The 22,075-nt window shown below is 32.5% G+C and overlaps 1 protein-coding gene across 1 annotated transcript; it reads left to right on the forward strand.

Moving 5' to 3' along the window:
• The first annotated feature begins 6,960 nt into the window (after positions 1 to 6,960).
• LOC108452028 (WAT1-related protein At5g07050-like) lies at positions 6,961 to 9,371 on the forward strand. Its single transcript, XM_017749757.2, has 7 exons — positions 6,961 to 7,313; positions 7,409 to 7,471; positions 7,561 to 7,677; positions 7,816 to 8,062; positions 8,139 to 8,300; positions 8,418 to 8,569; positions 8,870 to 9,371. The coding sequence occupies exons 1-7, from the start codon at positions 7,111 to 7,113 to the stop codon at positions 9,183 to 9,185; spliced, it is 1,260 nt and encodes a 419-aa protein (XP_017605246.1). The 5' UTR covers positions 6,961 to 7,110; the 3' UTR covers positions 9,186 to 9,371.
• The last annotated feature ends 12,704 nt before the right edge of the window (positions 9,372 to 22,075 follow it).

Consider the following 22,075-nt stretch of genomic DNA (forward strand, 5'->3'; position numbering starts at 1 on the left):
ATATTTATTGTCGGAAGAGGAGAGACGATGACAAATTCATGCCTAAAGGGAACGACGGGGCCCTTTAAATCCAAGAAGAAGGGATAACAATGCAGGCCCATCAACAGCACCCACACAATCATCAGGCTTAACAGTTCAATCGACGACACCCACATCACAACGTTTTCAGATTATGCCAGGTGCCTATTCTAGCCCTTATATGTATCCTAACCCTTATATGTTTCCTTTTCCTAGTCCTATGGCAGGTTAGAATCCATGACCCGGTTTATCTCAGTTCCCAATTACTCCGAGTCAACCTCTGATCTATAGGCCGTCGTCTTATGAGGGATCGCATGAGACGCCATCGGGGAGCTCTTCTTTCTACCAATCCCATCACCTTACGGGATTCAAACACTTCTACCATGGGTGATGCAAACACCGCCGCAATCATTATTCTATCAAGGTGGGTCACCCTCCCAACAGCTACAACCAGATCCCCTGTCAGAGGAACCACAACCCTCACCGAAAGCTGATCAAAGGAGGAATCAGCACGAACCCGTCGATGACCCCATGTGGCACTGATTCCAACCGCCACGAACATTGATTTTTTTAATATATTTGTACAAACTTTTTTATATTGTTTCATTTAATAAAAATAAAAGTTCTTTTGAATAAGACAATTGTAATACAACATAGTTTCATTTAATAAAATATAAATAATACAACATAGTTTTTTTACGAAAACTATCAACTATTTCGATTTGGACATGATCTACTTGTATGGCCTGGGTTCCTACATCATCCACACAACTTTTGATTATTGGCTATTTTTTGGATATTCATATTGGTACGTATTCTAGTCGAGCAAGGTCGACCCTTTGGTTTGCGACGTAATTCTTTATCCGGTAACAGCTTAAACGGAGGAAACGATATAGGCGGCCAGTTAAGTTCATCTGGGATAGGTGGGAATACGTGTCTCCACACATTGTACATAGTTTCTAGTTTGTACACTTCGTCGACGTAGCTCATGGGATCTAGACGGAGATTCTGACAAGCTGCAATTACATGAGCGCATGGATAACAAAGTGCGTCAAACCTCCCATAGTTGCAAGTCCTATTTCTCAAGTGTACACGATAGTGCCCGCCAATAATACTTTCATGCGGTCTGTCAAACTCCGTTACACGAAACCATAGGTTGTCTCAATCGTGATAGACTATATGCATGGTGTTCGTCTGCGCCTTCACCTTGTTAATTTCTTGTAATACCTTTGCGCACCATACACGGCCTCCTTGCATTTGGCCTTTATAACTCACTGCTCGCTTCAGAAATAGTGCCGCTAAACGAAAATATGTCTCTCGAACAACTGATGTTATTAGCAAATGACGTGTTCCTTTTTAGAACAGAATTTATGCATTCATCCAGGTTTGAGGCCATATGACCATATCGTAGGCCGCCGTCATATGCTTGTGTCCACTGTTTGAAAGGTACGTTACAAAGGTAGTCTGGGCCTTCTTCGTTAACTGAACGCAAAACCGCCAACATCTCATGAAAACGATCATTACTTATCTTATACCCTGCCAATATAATTTGATAGCGAAAATTACATACCATTTTTCCATTTAAAATAAATTCAATATTACAAACGAAATTACATTAATAGATATTAAATACCCATGTTGGTTACTTGTCATTTTTCACTTGTAAATCGAAATTGCCTGTAGTAGTTGGACGCAACGTGCCTTAGGCAATACCGATGGTGTGTACAATGCCATAGGCTTCCCTGTCGCTCAATTATGGCTAGTATTCTGGTGCCCCGATCCGATATGACGCAGATATTAGGTTGGGGGCAGACATGTCTCCTTAACCTATAAAGAAAGAACTCCCAGTCATCAGCTGACTCCCTCGGTGTTATTGCAAATACAAGTGAAAGGATTCTCCCACTGCCATCTTGTGTCACAGCTAGCAATAGCCGATGGGTATATCTACCGTACATAAAGGTACCGTCAATTTGTACCAATGGCTTGCAATATAAAAATCCGTCTTGACATTGCTTAAAGGTTTAAAACAGAGGCTTAAATACTTGACATCCACGGAACAATCGGTCGTTGTAGTATGCAGGTTCCGTTTCAAGGTCTGTTACGCAACTTGGGACATATCTCTCCAGCACCTGACACCACTGCCACACTTCATTATATGAAAAGTCTCACTCACCATGAATCTTTTCCAACACCTTTTGCTTAGCTATCCAAGCCTTGCGGTAAGAGGGCGTGTACCTCAACTGGCTACGAATATTAGCAATTAAGATCGGCACTGAAGTTCTAGGATCGGCCTTCACCGTCGGTAGTATTAAAGTAGCTAACATATTTGAATTCATCTTGGGATGATCTTCCGAAACACCTGTCAACGAAGTACGTTAAAAAATGCAACAGTATGTAATAACAGTACCATTAAAAAACTCTAAACGGTTAGTGACACTGTACCGGCAGCACATGTATATGGACCTTTGTACTTTTTTATCTCCCACAAGCCGTCTCTTTCCTCAACGAGGCCATGATTTTCTATGAACATGTACCGTCTTGCACTGCACATTTGGCCTCAAACTTATTAGATTTAGATTTAACCACGTTGTAGTTAACCTCGTTCATGATGCTATATTGTTTTAATGCACCAAGAAAGCTATCTTTATTAGAAAACTCCTTAACAACTTCTAATTCACTTGAATCCAATGAGGAACTTATACGGTCACGCCTTCTGTGTGGTAGATCTAGAAACTCCAACGCATCATCTTGAGATAAATCGACATTATGCATATGGGCTAGAGGTGAATACGCATTGAACTGTGGATCTTCTTCTTCATCATCTGAACCCCCTTCAACATCTTTAGATATGGTTGGAACAAACTCTGATTTAGAAAATAATACAAATTTTGCACCATCGGGGCTGGTCTCTCGAGGTGGATCTGCATCGGACTCATTATCTGACTCATCATCATGTGCAATGTAAAAGGTCCCCTCTTCGGTGGACATCGTAGGGAGTACATCATCCCTCCTTATGGACGTTTCACAACGTCTCCAATCAAATGTGGATTGCCAACCACTAGAAGTTGATGTCTTTCCCTAGTACGTATTTCCAACATCAAACGTTGACCCACTGAGGTGCATGTCTCATCCACTAACAGAGTGTCGTGCAAGGGTTGGGTATTCCATACTACTACAAAACACGGGCAGTTCCGTGTTTTGCCAACCACTAACGGAGTGTCGGACAGGGGTCGTGTATTCCTCTCGACCAGCAGTAAATGTTGAAGTTGCAAATGCATGATTTGGCGATGAAAATTGTACATATAACTCAAGATAGGGTGATCCACTAGCGAGATGAGTCTGTACTACTGCCTCTAAGCTACGAGCACCTTTGATGTCGAATGAGTCATACGTCACAGGATCAACTGATGCACAAAATCGATACTTAATAGACAAAACTTTCATTGGCATCGTTCCGAAGATTTTGCGCCTAGTTCTTTTATGAAGTTCTGTCAAATCTATGTTCTGGTTAAAAACTAGTCTCGCTGTATTCTCCAATAAAAAATAACACCGTTCTTGGTGTTACAGACCTCACCATTATAGTAAATAACAACACTAATATGTTCACTCATCTTCAATTTCTTTTCTTCTTAGCCTTTCTAATTTTTCTGTTGTAAGTTATGCAACCTGAGAATAAAATTTGGCTCATCTATAGTCTCATTTTTCTACAAACTACTGTAGCAAAAGAGCGTCCACGTGGGAGCTTTTTCCAGAAATTTTGCTGACAGTTCATCCTGTTTGAAGCGTTTTCGACACTATTTGTTCAGAAACGTCTACTCAAAATTATTTTTCTACGAACTACTGTAGCGAAAGAACGTCCACGTGGGAGCTTTTTCCAGAAATTTTGTTGACAGTGCATCCTGCTTGAAGCTTTTTCAACACTATTTGTTCAGAAACGTCTACTCAGAATTATTTTTCTACAAAATACTGTAGCAAAATAGCGTCCACGTGGGAGCTTTTTTCAGAAATTTTGCTGACAGTGCATCCTGCTTAAAGCATTTTCTGACACTATTTGTCCAGAAACGTCTACTTATAATTATTCTTGCAGAAACCCTAAACCTTAAAACCAATGACAAAAAAATTATATTGCTTATATATTTTTTTCTAATACCCTAAACACAAATTTATTTTAAAAAACTAAACCCTAATGCCTAATTTAATGAATTAACCCTAAAACCCTAAATTCTAATTTAATTAATTTTTTCTCGAAACCCTAAACTTAGCACAACGCTAGTATGTATATATGCTGCAATCATATTATCTTTGAGAATTTTTTTCGTGTATGTATCAATTAACCCTAAATTTAATCAATTAACCATAAACCCTAAATCAATCCATAATTTAATCAATTAACCCTAATACCTAAACTCTAATTTAATATTTAGTATTTAAAATTAATAGTTAATTTTACCCTAATTCAATTAAATTTTTCCTAAAATCTTTAAACCCTAAAACTTAAAAAAACCTAAACCCTTAAAATCCATAACTCTAAACCTTTAAAACCCTAACCCTAAATTAATTAAATAATAAAACTCTAACCCTAAAAAAAGGGCAAAACGCTTCCCTAAGGAAGCGTTTTGTCCATGTCAGCAAAGAGCGCCCTCAAGGACGCGTTTTTTGCTAACGTGGACAAAGCGCTCCTCCAAGGAAGCGTTTTGCTGACACGTACTCCGAAATCGCGTTTACGTGGATGCGTTTTCGTGGAAAACGGCTTAATCCGATAAATAACGCAATAAACGGCCCATTTCCGTAATTATATTATTTAAAGGACATTTTTGGGTAAAACGCCCATTTATATTAAATTTAATTATAATATATAAAATTTGTTTTAAAAATATTAAATAATAAAAATAGGTTTTGGATTTGATAAAACTCAAATAAAATTTTAAATTTATATTTAATTTAACTCAATCCATAAATACATATATTCCATATCAACATAACAAATTCAAAGTTTAGATTGTATTGTCAAATTCAAAGAATATATATCTAATTTTAATTTCGCTTGTCAATCAGATTATGTTTCATGTCAAAAGTTTAGACCCTACAAAAACATAAAACATAATATATATTGAGGAATTGGAAATTTTGTGAACAAATTGGTAAGTTAAAACAATAGTTGGGAATGACGTGACCAATCTTTAAACCCACTAAAATAATCTTTGTTCCATAATATTAAGACACCATTTTGGGATGTATATATATATGTTTTTGCCTAATTTCAAGATCATGATTCTCCCTACCTCGTCTTTTTCATTTTGTATTCTTTTTTACAATAATATATTGATAAAAATTATACCTTATTTTATGATAAAATACAACTTTAAAAGCAGTCTTAAAATAATAATTAATAATCTTTTAATTCTTAAAAGAATATATTTAACACAAACTTTAATTATTACTCTTCATCTAAATTTAATTTAATTAATTATACAAATCATTCTCTGAAAAGATTTGAATGCTGATATTATAAATATATTATATAAAGAAAGTGTGATATGGTAGTAATAATGTCACTTTAAGCTTACATCACCAACACTCACCATGTAGAAAGTGATTCAGATACCCCACCACTATTTGCCACGTGGTCTCCACTCTCTCTCTTGCTTTTTATTAAATATATGTATCTTAATTTCTCAATGGATTGTCATGAAACAATAACTTTGGGTGAGAACTCGTTCGGTTTTATGTCACCGCATCATTATTACAATCCTTCCAATTTTACAGTTATGTAATGTTTAATTACTTAGAATTTCTTCCTTTGCTTAAATGTTCCATATATCTTTTTAAACATATCAAAATTTTAAATAAAAATTAAACTAATTACTAAATACTATACGCTTATTAGAATTAGTTGATACCTATTAAATTGTTATTACTTATCAATTGAGTCTCAATTTAATTAGAAAATTTATTTTCATATTCCTTCACTTTAAAATAAATTCTATTATATGAGATTGCATTACTCTTTTTATTTAAAAAATAATAAAAATATGCATATAATTGAATTTGAATCCATGCCAATTATGCTCGCAAAACCTTCAATTTGCCCATCAACTAAAGTTTTATTTTAATTTTTTTCTATATTTAAACCTTTTACTTTTATCAATATCATAAATTAACTCGAGACCAACTTAGGATTAATGGTAACATCATAATAAATAATTGTATTCATTTAGTAATCTTAATATGATGTATTTATGTGTTTGAATTTCATTTTACTTATAATTTAGTCTAATTGTTTGTTTTAATATTGTGTATATTTTACATGGTATTATTATTACATTTCATTATTTATTATATGTTATTTTTAAACATAAATCTATATTTTAAAGAATTTTCCACAAGTTTCATAATTTTTTTATCTTTGATGAAATTCTTAGTCTATGCTTTTAACCCATAATCCCTATCTACTTAAAAGACAAAATTAAAATTTCTTAAACACATAGTTTCGATAAATCTATTTGAACACATGCAATCAAAAATCGGTTGACACTAATTTCAAATTCCATCACTACCTCCTATTAAAAAAAAAAAAACTAAAACTTGAGTTGCGATTTTAAATAGAAAATCAGCAAATTAAAAGAGAAATGTGAAAGAATAAAATTTTAATTAAGTCTGTGCAAGGGTCGGATGAAGACAAATTTCTTTTTTTTTTTAATAATTTCAAGCAGCCCAAATTAATATTTAATAATACAAAAAATAGTTTAAATTTAACTAGAATTATATAAAAAAAAAAACTTATGATCACACGGACAAGTTTTAAAGGAAAAAAGGCATGGTAGGAGTATAAAAGTTGGCCATATTTTGGTTTGCCTTTATGTAGGCTTTTTCCACATAAAATTCTCCACTCCATAGACATGATATATAATAAAGTAAGATACGAAATGCCAAACTCAAATGAAATTGGACAGTTCCCTCCAAAACCACTATAAATATATGTCCAATCCCCCATCTTCCCTCTTAGGGAGAAACCCACAACACTTCCTCTCTTTGAAAACCGCAAACCCTTTCGCCTCCTTTCTTCTTATTTTTCCAAAATCTTGAGGAAAAATGGAGAAGTTGAGATGTTGTGGCAACTTCCTTGAGAGTTCCAAACCTTATTTTGCAATGATTTCATTGCAATTTGGGTATGCAGGCATGAATATCATCACCAAAGTTTCACTTAACAGAGGCATGAGTCACTATGTTCTTGTCGTCTACCGCCATGCTTTTGCCACTGCTGTCATTGCTCCCTTTGCCTTAATCTTCGAAAGGTTCCACGACCGGTCCATAAACACATATTGTACTATATATATATATATATATAGCATCTGAGATCAATTCATATGAATTTTGCTGTGTTTTTCAGGAGAGGGCAACCAAAGATAACATTCCCAGTTTTCATGCAAATTTTCATCTTGGCTCTCCTGGGGTTAGTTTTTTTTATTTTTAATGCGTCAACTTTGGTATGGAATCTTAACTTTAACTAAATATATCGTCTCTTGATGAACAAAAATGCAGGCCTGTGATTGATCAGAATTTCTACTATGCTGGGCTTAAATATACTTCCCCAACTTTTTCATGTGCCATGAGCAATATGTTGCCCGCAATGACTTTTTTCATGGCTGCCATGTGCAGGTATATACATAAATATGGTGATATGATCTTCTAAAAACAAAAAAAAAAAAACTTAGATAAATCTAATCCGACACTCACAATTGAGTTTGAGTAACAAATAAGATGATTTAATTGATTGAAATCGGATTTTTGGTTTAGGATGGAGAAGATTGATGTAAAGAAAGTGAGATGTCAAGCAAAGATAGTGGGAACAATGGTGACAGTAGCAGGGGCAATGTTGATGACATTGTATAAAGGACCCATTGTTGAATTATTTTGGAGTAAGAATCTTCATCCTAAACAATCTTATGCCGATACAACTGGAGCTACTGACAAAGATTGGGTCAAAGGCTCCATTCTCCTAATCTTAGCCACCCTTGCTTGGGCTTCCCTCTTCGTCTTACAGGTACTAAAAATCAGGATTTAAACAAACATTATCGTTTAATCTTTACCGTAATTGACATTTATGATTTCTGGAGCAGGCAAAAGCATTGAAGACATACAAGAATCATCAGCTTTCTTTAACATCATTAGTGTGTTTTGTGGGGACATTGCAAGCTATTGTTGTTACATTTGTAATGGAGCATAAGGTTTCAGCTTGGCAAATTGGCTGGGACATGAACCTTCTAGCTGCCGCCTATGCTGTAATAATCTAACATCTCTCTTTCTCTCTCTCTCTCTCTAACTTTATTCTTTTTCTCCTTTACAGACAAGGAACTAAAAGTGACTTTTTTTTTTTTGTGAATTTTAATGTTGTATAGGGAATTGTGACATCAAGCATATCATATTATGTTCAAGGAATGGTGATAAAGAAAAGGGGTCCAGTTTTTGCTACTGCTTTCAGCCCTCTGATGATGATCATAGTTGCAATCATGGGCTCTTTCATCTTGGATGAGAAAATCTTTCTTGGAGGGTAATCATCTAATCTTAATTTTTGCATGCATTCATCTCGGATTTTGAGCATTGAAAACAATCTTCAGAAAAATTATAAAATTTTCTAGCTTAGGGACACCCCCAAAGCATAAAAATTGCATAGCTGTTTTTCACTTGCACTGGCTGCCTAGCCATTAGATACAATTTATGTATGTACTTTTGAGGTGCATAGTACAATTGAATCTTTCATAATTGATCATGTCTCTTTCTTTTCAATTTTTTTTTAATATCTTAAAAGAAAATCTGTCGCTGTCATTTGATTGGATTTTAATTGATGCAGAGTGATAGGTTCGATTTTGATAGTGGTGGGGCTTTATTCTGTCCTATGGGGAAAACACAAAGAAAACAAAGAGAGAGAGGGTGAAATGGAGATTGAAGATGAGCCAATCAAACCTATTCAACCAAATATGTTGCTAGTTGGAGATATTGAAGCCAATCAAGTGCTTGAATTGCAAAAGAATGAAGCTAATGATAAGCTCTCAACTCTTGTCTTAACCATGCCAATGCCTGAATCCCCCATTAAACACAACAGTGACCATTGCCTGAATCCCCCATTAAACACAACAGTGACCATAAATAATTCAAGTTTAGTTTAGAAATTGGAATTTTATGGGATGGTTTTTTTTAAGGACTTTTTGTTCCTTATATCTATCATTTGTAAGAGAATCTTAGATACTAATGTTATATTTGGTTTTCTTTTCTTTTTTCTTTTAAGTGAAAAGTAATTAATGTTGTAAGCTAATGCTGCTAAGGGTTTTATACTAAAGGAAAATTTGAGAGAATCCCAGAATTTCTTCTTTTTTGATATTGTCAACTAACTTGAAAAAAATTGAAATTACCCCCAAAAAACTCCAACCTGAAATTTATAAATTACAGAGATAATTCAAAACTTATCTGATATGAAATGACAAAATGTCTGACGTGTGATTCAGATTCCACTAAGGTATGCTAGTGGTTTTGACCCTTTTTTCATGTGCTGAGTTGAGTTCATGAAATGACCAAAAATTTGTTCCGTAGAATCTGAATTTTTGAATCCGATACTCCAAATATTAATTGTTATACCAATAGTCATTAAATAGACTTGTGTTTATCAATGGCAGACAGATACAATCAGGGTTCAACTGTATTTTCAACTTTCTCCAATTTATTGGAGAGAATAAAAGCATAGATCATTCAGATGGCTGCTGATAAGCTAAATCACTTTCACAAGCTATATTCTTTAGTATAATTTATTTATTTTTAAAATTTCCCTTTTACATCATATGGGATCAAGAGTGTGGATGATACTTGTGTCTTGGATTTGCAAAAAGGGATTTTTATATAGATAAAGTTTGATGTTATAGAAGATGTTGGCATTTGCTAATAAGTAAGCAGACATTAATATTGCTAAGATGGAATATCCAATTGAGGTATTGAGAATTTTATGACATAAACGTCCTTCGTATATTAACCTATCATCACCTAGTTGATACACAGTTGACAAAACACCACCAATATGAGTCGTCATATATATATATATATATATATATATATATATATATATTTATATATATTCCAAACAACGCATGATCTGACTAACTATTCATATTCTTTCTACATGCAACATTTCATAGATTCCACACATATATATTGTGTCATTTCAAGGAGCTGTCAACTCAACACCCATATTTTTCCTCAAGATAGTGTATCTTAAATTCCACAAGATAAACTGTTTATATAGAACTAATCCTTTTAAGTTTACGATGGGCTTTTTAATCATATAAACTTAAATTTATATAATAGGAAAGATGGTACAAAATGAATATATGAATATATTAAAGTTTTTATATCATGCATCATTAACGTGTTTATATGTTCATACTCAACTGATATTCATTACTTTAAAAATCTAATGTTTGTACAATTTTTAATTTAAACTTCTTGGATTCGATTGATTGAAGAAATTCATACTATCTATTAAAAGAAAAAATATATACATTTGTGACAATAAGTTTTATTTTATTCATCTCTAATTTTATTCCGATTATATATATTGTTAAAATTAAAAAGTTAAAATCCGAAATTATTTTCATGTTGAAATTATTTATTTAATTAAAATTTCATCTCAATTTTAATATAATTAGAATTGAATTCCAATCTGAATTATAAAAAAATTATCTTATTCAAACTTGGATTCAACTAAAGAGGAACCGCTAATTTTTGGATTAAGTAATCAAATATAATAGTATGAATTCATATATCATAACCACGGTTTCAAATTTGTTGAGACAATTTTTTAGCAATGTCAAGGAGTAGTGTTTACTAGTGTCTCGCATTGCCTAGCTCAAAAGTTTGCCATGTTTCTATTTGCAAATTTTGTCAACAGAAATCCTTGGGCTTTAATTCTTGTTGATAATCTGGACGAATGCAAGCCCGTCTATGATATCCAAACTGTTTATAGTAACATATCCTGGAGATTAGTTTGGATTGGATTAAAGAAATTGACTTCCTGACTTTGTTGAGATCAGATTGAATCGGGTAAAACTTGGAATCATATCTTGAATATTCAAGACTTATCTTGAGCTCTTACAAGATATTCTTTATGCTTTTTATCTTGCTCGTTTTTTGGGAAGATTGATTGTAATTGATAAGTGTCAAAAGTAACATATTTTAGCCTTATTTTTAGTGCATTTTTGGGAGATTATGTGGTATTAATTGTGAATTATATATTCCTAATCCTTTCTGATCATGTTTTGATTCTTAATAGGGTGCTTAGGAGCAATAGGAATGAAAAATAATGGAAATTAGAACATTGGAACATTCCGGAAGCTGCACACATGCAACAAATCTTCACATAGGCAACCCATATGACCATGTGATACAGCTGTGTATCTAGGGTATGTCGATCTCGGGAATTGTGGGCGCTGACGGCTGAAAGTTACAATTTTTAGGATTTTTAACACTTTAAGAGGATATAAATAGGGAAATAAAAGGGAAAAGAGGCAGTCACCCAGGGAGAGCATGAAATTACCTTGAGAACACCATTGAAGCCAATTTCCAAGCAATTTTCCACCAAGATTCAAGAGTCCAAGTTGATTTTCAAGGGAGTTATCATGGATTTCTTTTATTCTAATGGTTATGTTGTATTTTTGGTGTTTACTTTTGTCAGTATGAACTATTTCTCATAATACCTATGGCAGATAAACCCTAAGATGGATTCTATAGTTTGATTTCCATTTTTATGCAATAAAATCTTAGTCTTTTTGTTTCCAATTATGAATGCTTTATTATTTTTGGGTTAACAATTTTAGAGTGTTAATTCATGTTTGATATGCATAAGTCTGAGGTTGAATAGACCCTTCTTGTAATTAGATCTTGCATAATTAAATGGACTTGCATACAATCCTAGAAATAGGACTACATAAATCTACCGGATTAAAGTTAAATCCAATAGTGGGATTCTTAGAGTGAATTAATGCAATAATAGGGGTTTTAATTAGAACAAAATTAAATTAATCAACCTAGAGTTAGTTGCTCTTATGCTCAAAAGAGATATTCCAAAAGTTGTACACATACAGTAGATTTTCATACAAGCAATCCACACGGCCATGTGACACGATTGTATGTCCAAGGTGCGTCGATCTCGAGAATTGTGTATGCTGAAGGCTGAAAGTTAGAATTTTTTTTTCAGATTTTTAGCACTTTAAGAGGATATAAATAAGAAAATAAAAGAGAAAAGAGGTAACCACCAAGGAAAAGCATGAAATTACCTTGAGAACACCATTGAAGTCAATTTTCAAGCAGTTTTCCACCAAGATTCAAGAGTCCAAGTTGATTTTCAAGGGAGTTATCTTAGGTTTCTTTTATTCTAATGGTTATATTGTGTTTTTGGTGTTAAATTTTGCCATTATAAACTAATTCTCTTAATACCTAGGTAAGATGAACCCTAAGATGGATTCTATAGTTTGATTTCTATTTTTATGCAATAAAATCTTAGTCTTTTTGTTTCTAATTATGAATGCTTTATTGTTTTTAGATTAACAATTCTAGAGTGTTAATTCATGTTTAATGTGCATAATTTTGAGGTTAAATAGACACTTCTTGTGATTAGATCTTGCATGTCATCCTAGAAATATGACTATATAAATATACCAGATTAGAGTCAAATCTAATAGTGGGATCCATAAAGTGAATTAATGCAATAATAGAGATTTTAATTAGAAAAATATTATAATTAATCAACTTAGAGTTAGTTGCACTTATGCGCAAAAGAGATATAAGTATAAATTATGAATTCCTATGGATTAAAGAGTTAAGAAAATAAATTGCATAAATTAGATTGGGATAAAATCTAGGTGGATTCTTACCTAGGTATTGTTTTGTCACTTGGTTGATACTTGATTTTTTTTTTGTTTCATCCTTTGGTACATTCATTAGTTGATTTAAATAGTTTGATTTAATTTTAACCAATCATTTGAATTACTAGGTTAAAGAATAGAAAGTTGATAATTAGTAGTAATTGTAGTCTTTGAGGAAACGATATCTGTCCTCACCATAGCTATACTATTAATTGATAGTTGCATTTGTCTTGGCTAATTTATTAATTAGTTTAGTGGACATCAAGTTTTTGGTACCGTTCATGGGAACTAGGATATTAGGAAGTTAATTTAACCAATTTTTAATTTTTTATGTTATTTTGTTTTTAGTTTAATTTTGATATATTTATTGCCTTTCATCTGGTTTTTGGCAGGTTCTTTTGGTTTTTGACTAGAGACAACCCATTGAATCAATTATTTTTTATAGTGAGATTGAAAGAACTACTCGTAGAAATCGAAGATAGGCTATAGAAGCAAGGCAAGATCAACATCAAATTATCATAGACAATCAAGAGGAAGAAGATATTATTGAAGAAACGACAGATCCTTCATTGACTATGTATGACTATTGACCACCCTTTGAGTCTCCCTTGTGAAGGATGGGAGGAAATCAACAATTAAAGACAACAATCGAATAAAATACTAAGTACGGTGTTAGCAAGTGTGACTGGTCAATTATAATATTTGTAGTGTTACAATGGAACACTGGAGTATTCTAAGGATCGAATCCAAGAGAGTTAGTGATCTAGTGATTCCTATTCAAGAAGTATACAAGAACGGAATCTAGCTAGCTACTATCTAATTTCTATATTATTGTAAAGCATAAATGAAGTTAATTAAAACTAATTAATTATCTAAGACAGAAAGAGACTAATAATTGTCAATAAAACAAAATATAAAATAACCAAATATGATAACAGACAGCGGTTGGTTGATTTCCATATTGTTAATTAACCTTTGAATTAACGATCTAAATTGTTAACACTCCTAAATTAGCTCCATTTTACCTCTTGGTCTTAACTTTACCAACTTAGACAAATTAGTCTTGTTTATCTCACGATCTTACTAGTAAATTGGTACCCAATAAGAGTACCTCTCAGTCTCACTTATCTTGATTTTCCCTTAGGGGCATCAGTCCAAAGTTTTGAAGTTTATCCAATTTAGTCTAGAAGTTACACTTTAGCCCCTAACCCTAAAATCAACTACCCAACATTTTCATCAACTAATCACCTTAGGTTTAGCTACTTCTACTTATATCTAAACATACAAAAAACGAATAATCAAGCAAAGAAAGTTTTAACTTAAACTTAATTAAATGTGAATAAAAGTTCAAGCTTTCTTGCAAAAGCTTGGATAACACAACAATGGAAGTATTGACAATAAATGAAAATGCTAAAGAAATTATTTTTAAAAAAATAAATTAAAAGAAACTGAATAACATTAAAGTAAAATTAAAATGTAACTAGAAGAAATCTTAAAGGGTTACTAAACAAATAACACCTAACTACAGTAAAAAAAAACTAGCTTAACTAACTAAGAAAAACAAGAAGTGAAACTGAATTGTAAAAATATATTGTGTATTTTTGGTTTTCTACCTTGTTCATACTCAATGTTCAAAACAGTTGACATCGATCTTAAGCACTACTTATAACATCGCTTGTATTTGGTTACAAATATCAATTTACATCTTTCAAAATTGATAAATTTATGTGCTTTCTTTTTAGAAATTATTAGCATTTGGAAAGATGGTTTAATGCATATATTTTAGTAGTCAACTAAGTACTAGCTAGTTGTGTGTGGTTGCCAAATAATATAACTATTAGACTTCTTTGAATCTCTTTTGCTCATTTGATTTTTTTCATCACTTACATTTTATACACAATTTCTATGTAACATCCCAAAAATTGAGTTAGAAGAAATTGGGTTTTGAAACCAAGAGTCGTCATCCCTTGATTATGAGTTTAGCTTTTGGAAATTTTTGACAAGTGAATTGATCTGGTTTAGTGGTTAAGTGTTATGGTTATGTGTGTGAGGTTCTGGGTTTGAACCATATCTCTTGAAATTTTGTTATAAGTTAAATTCAGTCAACTGATGACAAGAATGAGCCTACTGGTTCAATGGTTAAGCTTCTGTATACTTTCTAGTCTTGTGTTTGAGTCTTTACAAAAGCAATATGGAAATGTTTTTATTTTGCTGCCTCGTAAGGTAGTTTTGGTTGGTTTTAAATTAACCAATTCCTTCAACCTTTTTTGTTTTGTTATATTTTTTTTATTTCATTTTGTTTTGGCTATCGTCTCGGCGTTTCCTCTTTTTATTTGTCAATTCTTCTACCAACAATTTTTTGTTGAATCTTTGAAACATTTGTCATTCTAACTTCTTACACTGTTCATCTGTAATCAGTCGTGTAAATATCCTTTGTCAAGTTCTTGTGTGAGTTGTTGTTAGATAGGGTTGTAATTCGTCTCTGTGACGAAAACGTTGACTTACGTGATTTTGTGTTAGGCGAAGGTCTTGAGTTTAACGTTTTCTCGATGACATAAGGTATGTAAAGTTACAGTTCGATTATCAATAAGTGCATAGTCTGATTTGGAGTTGTGCGTCGAAATTCTTCTACATAACTTTGGTTTTAGTTGCTAATCTTAGTGATTGATTTCAAATAGGTCGTATGATATGTTATTGTAATATTGTTTAGAGATGATAATTCATCCTTGTTGCTCCTGTATCGAGTTTGTATCAGGTGGGTGCCAAAACCCTTCTTTTTCTACGTTTTCAGTCGTCAAAAAATGAGATTGTTAACGCCACATAGCCAGGGACATGGGCGTGTGCCCAAGTCGTGTAACTCACTGTTTATGCTTTAGAACCACATGATCAGGAACATGGGCGTGTGCCCAGGCTGTGTGAGCCACATGGGCAAGGACATGGGCTTGTGTCCAGGCAATGTGGCATATAAATAGGATCTGAATCTTATTTTGTTAGGCCGTGAGTTTTGCCCAACACGTGCATTGACCTCCACAATGTATTTATGATATGATTTGATCGTAAGAGGACTATATGATGCTTTAAGACTGATATATGAATGATACATATGATATCTGAATGTGTTAGACTGATGATAAACAACTTGTGATCTATACGTATATTGTTATGTTTGAACCTAAGTAAGTAGGATCCGTCAAAATGTAATGTGCTATTGGCTATGTGTGCGAATTATTAGGTACAATCTATATTTTATTAAGTTTGTTGGTATACCTCTGCATTGCTTGTTGATAAAGAATATGCGATATCTGAACATGTTAGATTGATTATTACTGATCCTAATTTATAACCCTGCATGTGACTTAATGGCAAATCTGATATGGTTCGTTGAGGTTTGATAAGTCTATTTTACAAAACATGGACGCCCATATTTACTGATTCTGTTATTGAGAGATAGCATGACTTACATATTCATTACTCTGATTCTACATAAGCATATCATGACATACTACATGGGACTTGGGTTGATGTAAAAGGAGGAAGTTTCTGGCAGTTTAATGATCTGCATTATCTGGTGGTTTATCCATACTTCTGTTCTAACAATTCATGTAACACCCCAAATTTCTTATTTTTGTTATTGTAAATTTTGACACAAATCTGTATCTGCTTCAGTGGTTAAGTTTTCTTGGTGTGTGTGTGAGGTCCCAAGTTCAAGCCATACCTTTGGCAAATTTTGAAATTTTTTCTAAGTGAAGCCTCACTCTTGTTCAGTAGGCTTTTATTTAATTGTTTGTAAAACCATACCGGAATGGGCCAACTGATCTAGTGGTTAAGTGGAGTGTTGGTGTGTTAGAGGTCTTGTGTTCGATTATCTGCGATGGCAAGGAGTAGTATTTTTGCTTAAAGTTCGGCCAGAGTTATGCTGAACTAGGATTCTGAGTGGTGGATGTGTAGCGGGAGTTGAGGGAGAAAATTAAGGGATTGAGATAGGGTAGGTAGTAGGGTTTAAGAAAAATAGTTTTCCAAGAATTCTCTCTGCAAAAAAAAAAAATTGATCATCTTCTCATCCACTTCTTATTTTTTATTTTTTCTTCTTTCTCTTCTTCTCTATTCTCTATCGAATTTTTGGTTCTTTGTTCTCCCTTTCTATTCGATTTTTCCTTTAGTATCGATTCTGATCAGCGATTGAAGGCACACGTTCTCTCTTCTACTCTTATTTTTACCGTCGCTCCTTTTATTCTTTGCTGTCGATTTTCTTGTTTGATTCCCCTTCTACTTCTAAATTTTTTGTGGCTCGTTAATTCGACTTTTGCACGATATCAGTAAGTTTCTGTTCTTGCTAATCTTAACATTTCTGGTTACTTTCTAAGAGGGGTTCCTTTTTGGTGTTTAAGAGTTAATCAAGGGACTGAAAATCGTTCCCAATCAACGAGTTGAGTCCGTGGATTCCCCATTTCAGTCAAAGGTAAGGGTTTCGATAGTTATGGATGAACGTCTAATTACAATACCATTTAAGTCTCGATTATGTTACTGAGATTGGGGATTTGATTTGTCGATTTTAGGTACTAGAGTGATCGTGAGTGATTAGGCATAAAAAACGATACAGGTGTGCACTCGATTGCGCAGAAAATGAGGTTTCAACAAAAGCTGAAAACCTCACCGTCGATGCCACCCAAGCGTGTGGTTGCCCATGTGGTAAGTCGTTTGCCCTAACACAGCCATGTGATTGATGAGGCCAGGCCATCACGGCCAAGGCCAATTTGGGCTGTGTGGGTTACACGGGCGTGTGGGCCTACACGGGCAGGCCACATGGGCGTGTGAGCCCATTTTTACTGAAATGACTGTTAAGGTTGCATGGGTCGCCCAAGTTGACTATAAACCTTTCGAGGGTCGGTAAGTACTATTTTGACCCTTAACTGTGAGATATTGATTATGTGAATTATGTACTGAGCATGTTATATACAAGCATATATACTGAACTGAATGTGTATCTGACAGACCTGTGATAGCATGACATTTCATTGTATGTCAAATTGCATTGGGTTGGGTTAATATTATTTGGAGGAAATGTATTGAAAGGCTTTTAAGCCTAATATACTGGCAGCTCATCTACAAATTACTATTTTGTGCCACATTCGGTACCATCTGAAGTGTAGGGATGGGTGGGTTGATTTAATCCCCACATAGAATGTAGGGTTAGATGGAGATGGTTTGTAGAGGCTGGTTGGGCATGACTTTATTACTGAAAGCTACATGACTGATACTGATACTGAGATGAGCTAAGGCCCAAACTATTACTGATACTGAAAGGGGCTTAGGCCCAAGACTATTTGACTGTGCACTGTGATTATTGATTGTTTGTTGTTTTTTGCGAGGTTACACACTGAGTTTAGGAAAAATCACCCCTCTCTGATTAATGTGCACATATAATCCCCATACTTAGATGGTGCGGCGGAGGACTCAATGATGACCACAGTTCTAGACTGTCATGGTTTTAATTTATGATTATTGGTTTTATTTTTAGTCTATTTTTACTGGTTAAATTTTTAGGTTGTAATTGGACCTTTGGACTTTGGTTTGGTTTTGGGTTTTAATTATCTTTACCTTATGGATTACAGCTGCTAGTAGTTGGAAACCTCAGTTTTCAAAAGAAACAAATGATTTTCGGAAACGCCTGATTGTTTAAACTGTTTTATCACAACGGCACGATTTTCAAACACCTTATCATGTGCCATCACTAGATAGGCCATAACGTCTAGGCTGAGTTTAGGGTGTTACAATTCGACTATACTATAGTGGCCTGACCACATGTATTTGATCTGGCAGTTTTAACTGTAAAATACTGGTGGCACTGTCCACAGTTATCTGTTGGTGTGATCTGGTTAGACAAGTTTTGAGGGAACTTTATTTCGACGTGTAACGAAGTTGGGTAGGGTTTTTTGATAAATTTGCATTATGATCTATTTGAAAAGTATTGCATTTGCATAAACATACATGCTTTGTTCTGCTCTATCTCGTTCTGTTCTATTCAATGTTGCTCTGCTCTATTCCATTCTATTCTGTTCTGTTTGAATTGCGTTGTTCTACTCTATTCTATTTTGCTTTGTTCTATTATACTAGCTTTGTCGAAATCTCTACAATACTCTAGATCTGTTCTGTACTGGTTATACAATTGTTGCCAAATGCTTGCGTTACTACGGTTTATATATATTATGCTATGTTTATTTGTATTTGAGTTCGGTTATACGCGATGCTTGGTAACTCACCCCTTTGTCTTATTTTTATCTGTCAGAAAAATATCTGATTTAGGATCAGATGGTGTGTGGGAGCTCGGATTGTTTTGCACTAAGATAACTACAATTTAATCCTTTGGATTTGTAATCTGTTTTGGACTTTTCTTTTTTTTCTTTTTATAATCTCATTAGTATTCGCCAAGTCTAAAATGACAACGACTAAAATGAATTTATGGTTTTCAAAGTCAAAACTCTAAAAAGAAGTATGTTTTTACTAATTGGTGTAACTCATCCAGATTTGGTTTAAACTTCTAGGTCAGGTTTGGTGTGTTACATTCTACGTATTTATACTTTAAAATATATCTTGACTGAGTTTGTGTTACGAGTTAATAATTTATTAATTTAGTTGGGTAATGACTAAAATTACATTAATACTTTATAAAGTAAATTCTATAATTTTGAAGATGCTTTTGTCTTTTATATCTTTTATAAAAAAATACACACATTATGAGATTTGAACCTATAATATTATAATTTTCAACACCTTTGCTTTATCATTTCAACCAAAACCTCCTTTATTTTTTATGTCAATTTTTTGAAATATATTTGTTACACAATTATGCTTTTCACCTGTGTGTCATATTTTAGTATAAAAATAGTTACAAAATATTTAAAAGATAATATATTATTTATTTTGATAATAAAATATATTCAAATATAAAAATATTTTAATGTTAAAACTATTTTAAAGATTTTACAAACTATCAGATCTTTAGCAAGCAAATTTTTTTACTATATTTGAACTTTTAAGCTTTATTTTTTTTTAGATTACACTTGTGGCTTAAGGTTTGTTAGGTTTTTTCCACCGGATCAATTTTATTAAAGGAAGTGAATTTGAGTTGTGCATGGTTTTAATGCTAGTAGAAGGGGTGGGGTTTCTTCAGTTTGTGCGGGGTGCTAGGAACACGCTGGGGTGCCAACGAGGGTGCTTCTCACTGCACGCTGGGGCACTGGCTTGGGGCAAGGGCGCCCGGCTCCGCAAAGTTGTTCTTTTTAGTTCATTTTAGTTTTTAACAGTCCTCGAACTCAAATATGAAGCTCCCATAATCCCAATTCAATTATAAAACACTTTTGATTAAAAAATATAATTAAATAAAACTTAAATAAAAGTAAATGAGACAATCATGCAAGTAAGTTAATTTGCAATAAATCAAACAATATACTAAGCATAAGGGTTTAGAAAATATGAAATATGAGTAGTTTAATATTAGACATGTCATAATATGTTTACTGCATAAAATTTTAAAAATGATAAAACTCAATGAATTTAACATTTATTATTTAATTAAAATTAAAAATGACAAAATTAAAATAAAAAAATAAAAATAGTATCAATAGAACTTGTACCTGATTCTAGTTTCCACTTTGCAGGCAGAGATTCTTTGTTTTCCTTTCCAAACTAAAATTTAAAGTACTGAAATACGGTTTAATTTAGTTTTGATCAATATTCCTGCCCATCTCATATGCTTAGAACTGTTCATATCAAAAATGATTCTTGGATATATATATATATATATATAAGTCAACTTGCATTTTATTTCAGTGGTTTTTATTCTGGATATGATTCTGATTTAGAAGCACCAAAAATATCAAATATCATACAATAAATATAACATGAAAATAGGAAGATATCAAAATATTTTTTATCAAATCTTGTTTCTCTCTCCTCTTTTCCAATATTATAATGATTAATAAAAATACGTAATATCTTTTAAAAATCGAACATGTGATTATTTTTTTATCATTACAATATTAGGAAATGGGATGGGATAATAAACCATGTTTGATAAAATCTTAAAAAATAAATTAACTAAAAATTAATATTTTAATAATTTAATTTTTAAACATAATCGATAACTCACAATAAAAATTACTAAATATTAAACAATCATAAATTCACTTTTTTATTATTTTATTTCTTTTAAGATTATATTATTCTTTATCAACAATCTAAATATAATATATCAAATTAATTTTTATAATTTTTCAATTTATAAACATATATGAGACTCCACTTTATAAAGATGATATAATCGAGTTGGAAGGATTAATATTAATGTTAATCTGCATGGAAATCACTAAATATGATTAGTTCTTATCTTAAACAGTAACACCAATTGTTTTGGGAGAAAAAGTGAACATCGATTCTCCACATTCAAATTTTACACACTCTAGATAAGATGTTGTGTTCCACTTAATCCTGGTTTAGGATATTATTAAAGCACACTCAACATATAAAGTTGTACACCAAATACCTTCCATTCAATCATTCATACATTATTCTCTCTATCTCCAAATAAATAATTTTGTTTACTCCCCTTTTCTCCACCTATAAATTACACCACCATGTAGATTTATTTTGAGTACACTAGAATTGGATAAATGTGTCAAAAATGGATGGAAAAGTTTAACGTTTCTTCATTTTGATGATGTGGCATCAATGTGTATAACATGTTAATAATTAATTATTTTTTAAAATTTTAAAAAATTAAAATTAATTTTTAATATTATTATATAATTTTAATAAATTTTATTTTTAAAATAATTTTTATAATGTTCTTTGAATTTTTAAAATTTTAAAAATTTAATTGCTTACGTGGTATCCATGTGTATGCCACTTTAACAAAGTGGATAGCCGTTAACTTTTTAATCCATTTTTGAGTGATTTGATAAACAACGTAAGCTTAAGGGATAAAAGAGATGAAAAGTTAAATGGAAGGCTAAAATGAATTTTCTGTGAAGATGGAGCGCTAAACAAGCCTTCCTTATAATTTTGGGTATTCCTATTGTTAGGATCGACTCGATTTAAAAAACGAACAAGTAAAAAAAAACTAAATAAATTGAGAAATTAAACACACAAAT

The sequence above is a fragment of the Gossypium arboreum genome, chromosome 5 (assembly GCF_025698485.1).
Source record: "Gossypium arboreum isolate Shixiya-1 chromosome 5, ASM2569848v2, whole genome shotgun sequence".
Classification (NCBI taxonomy): Eukaryota; Viridiplantae; Streptophyta; class Magnoliopsida; order Malvales; family Malvaceae; genus Gossypium; species Gossypium arboreum.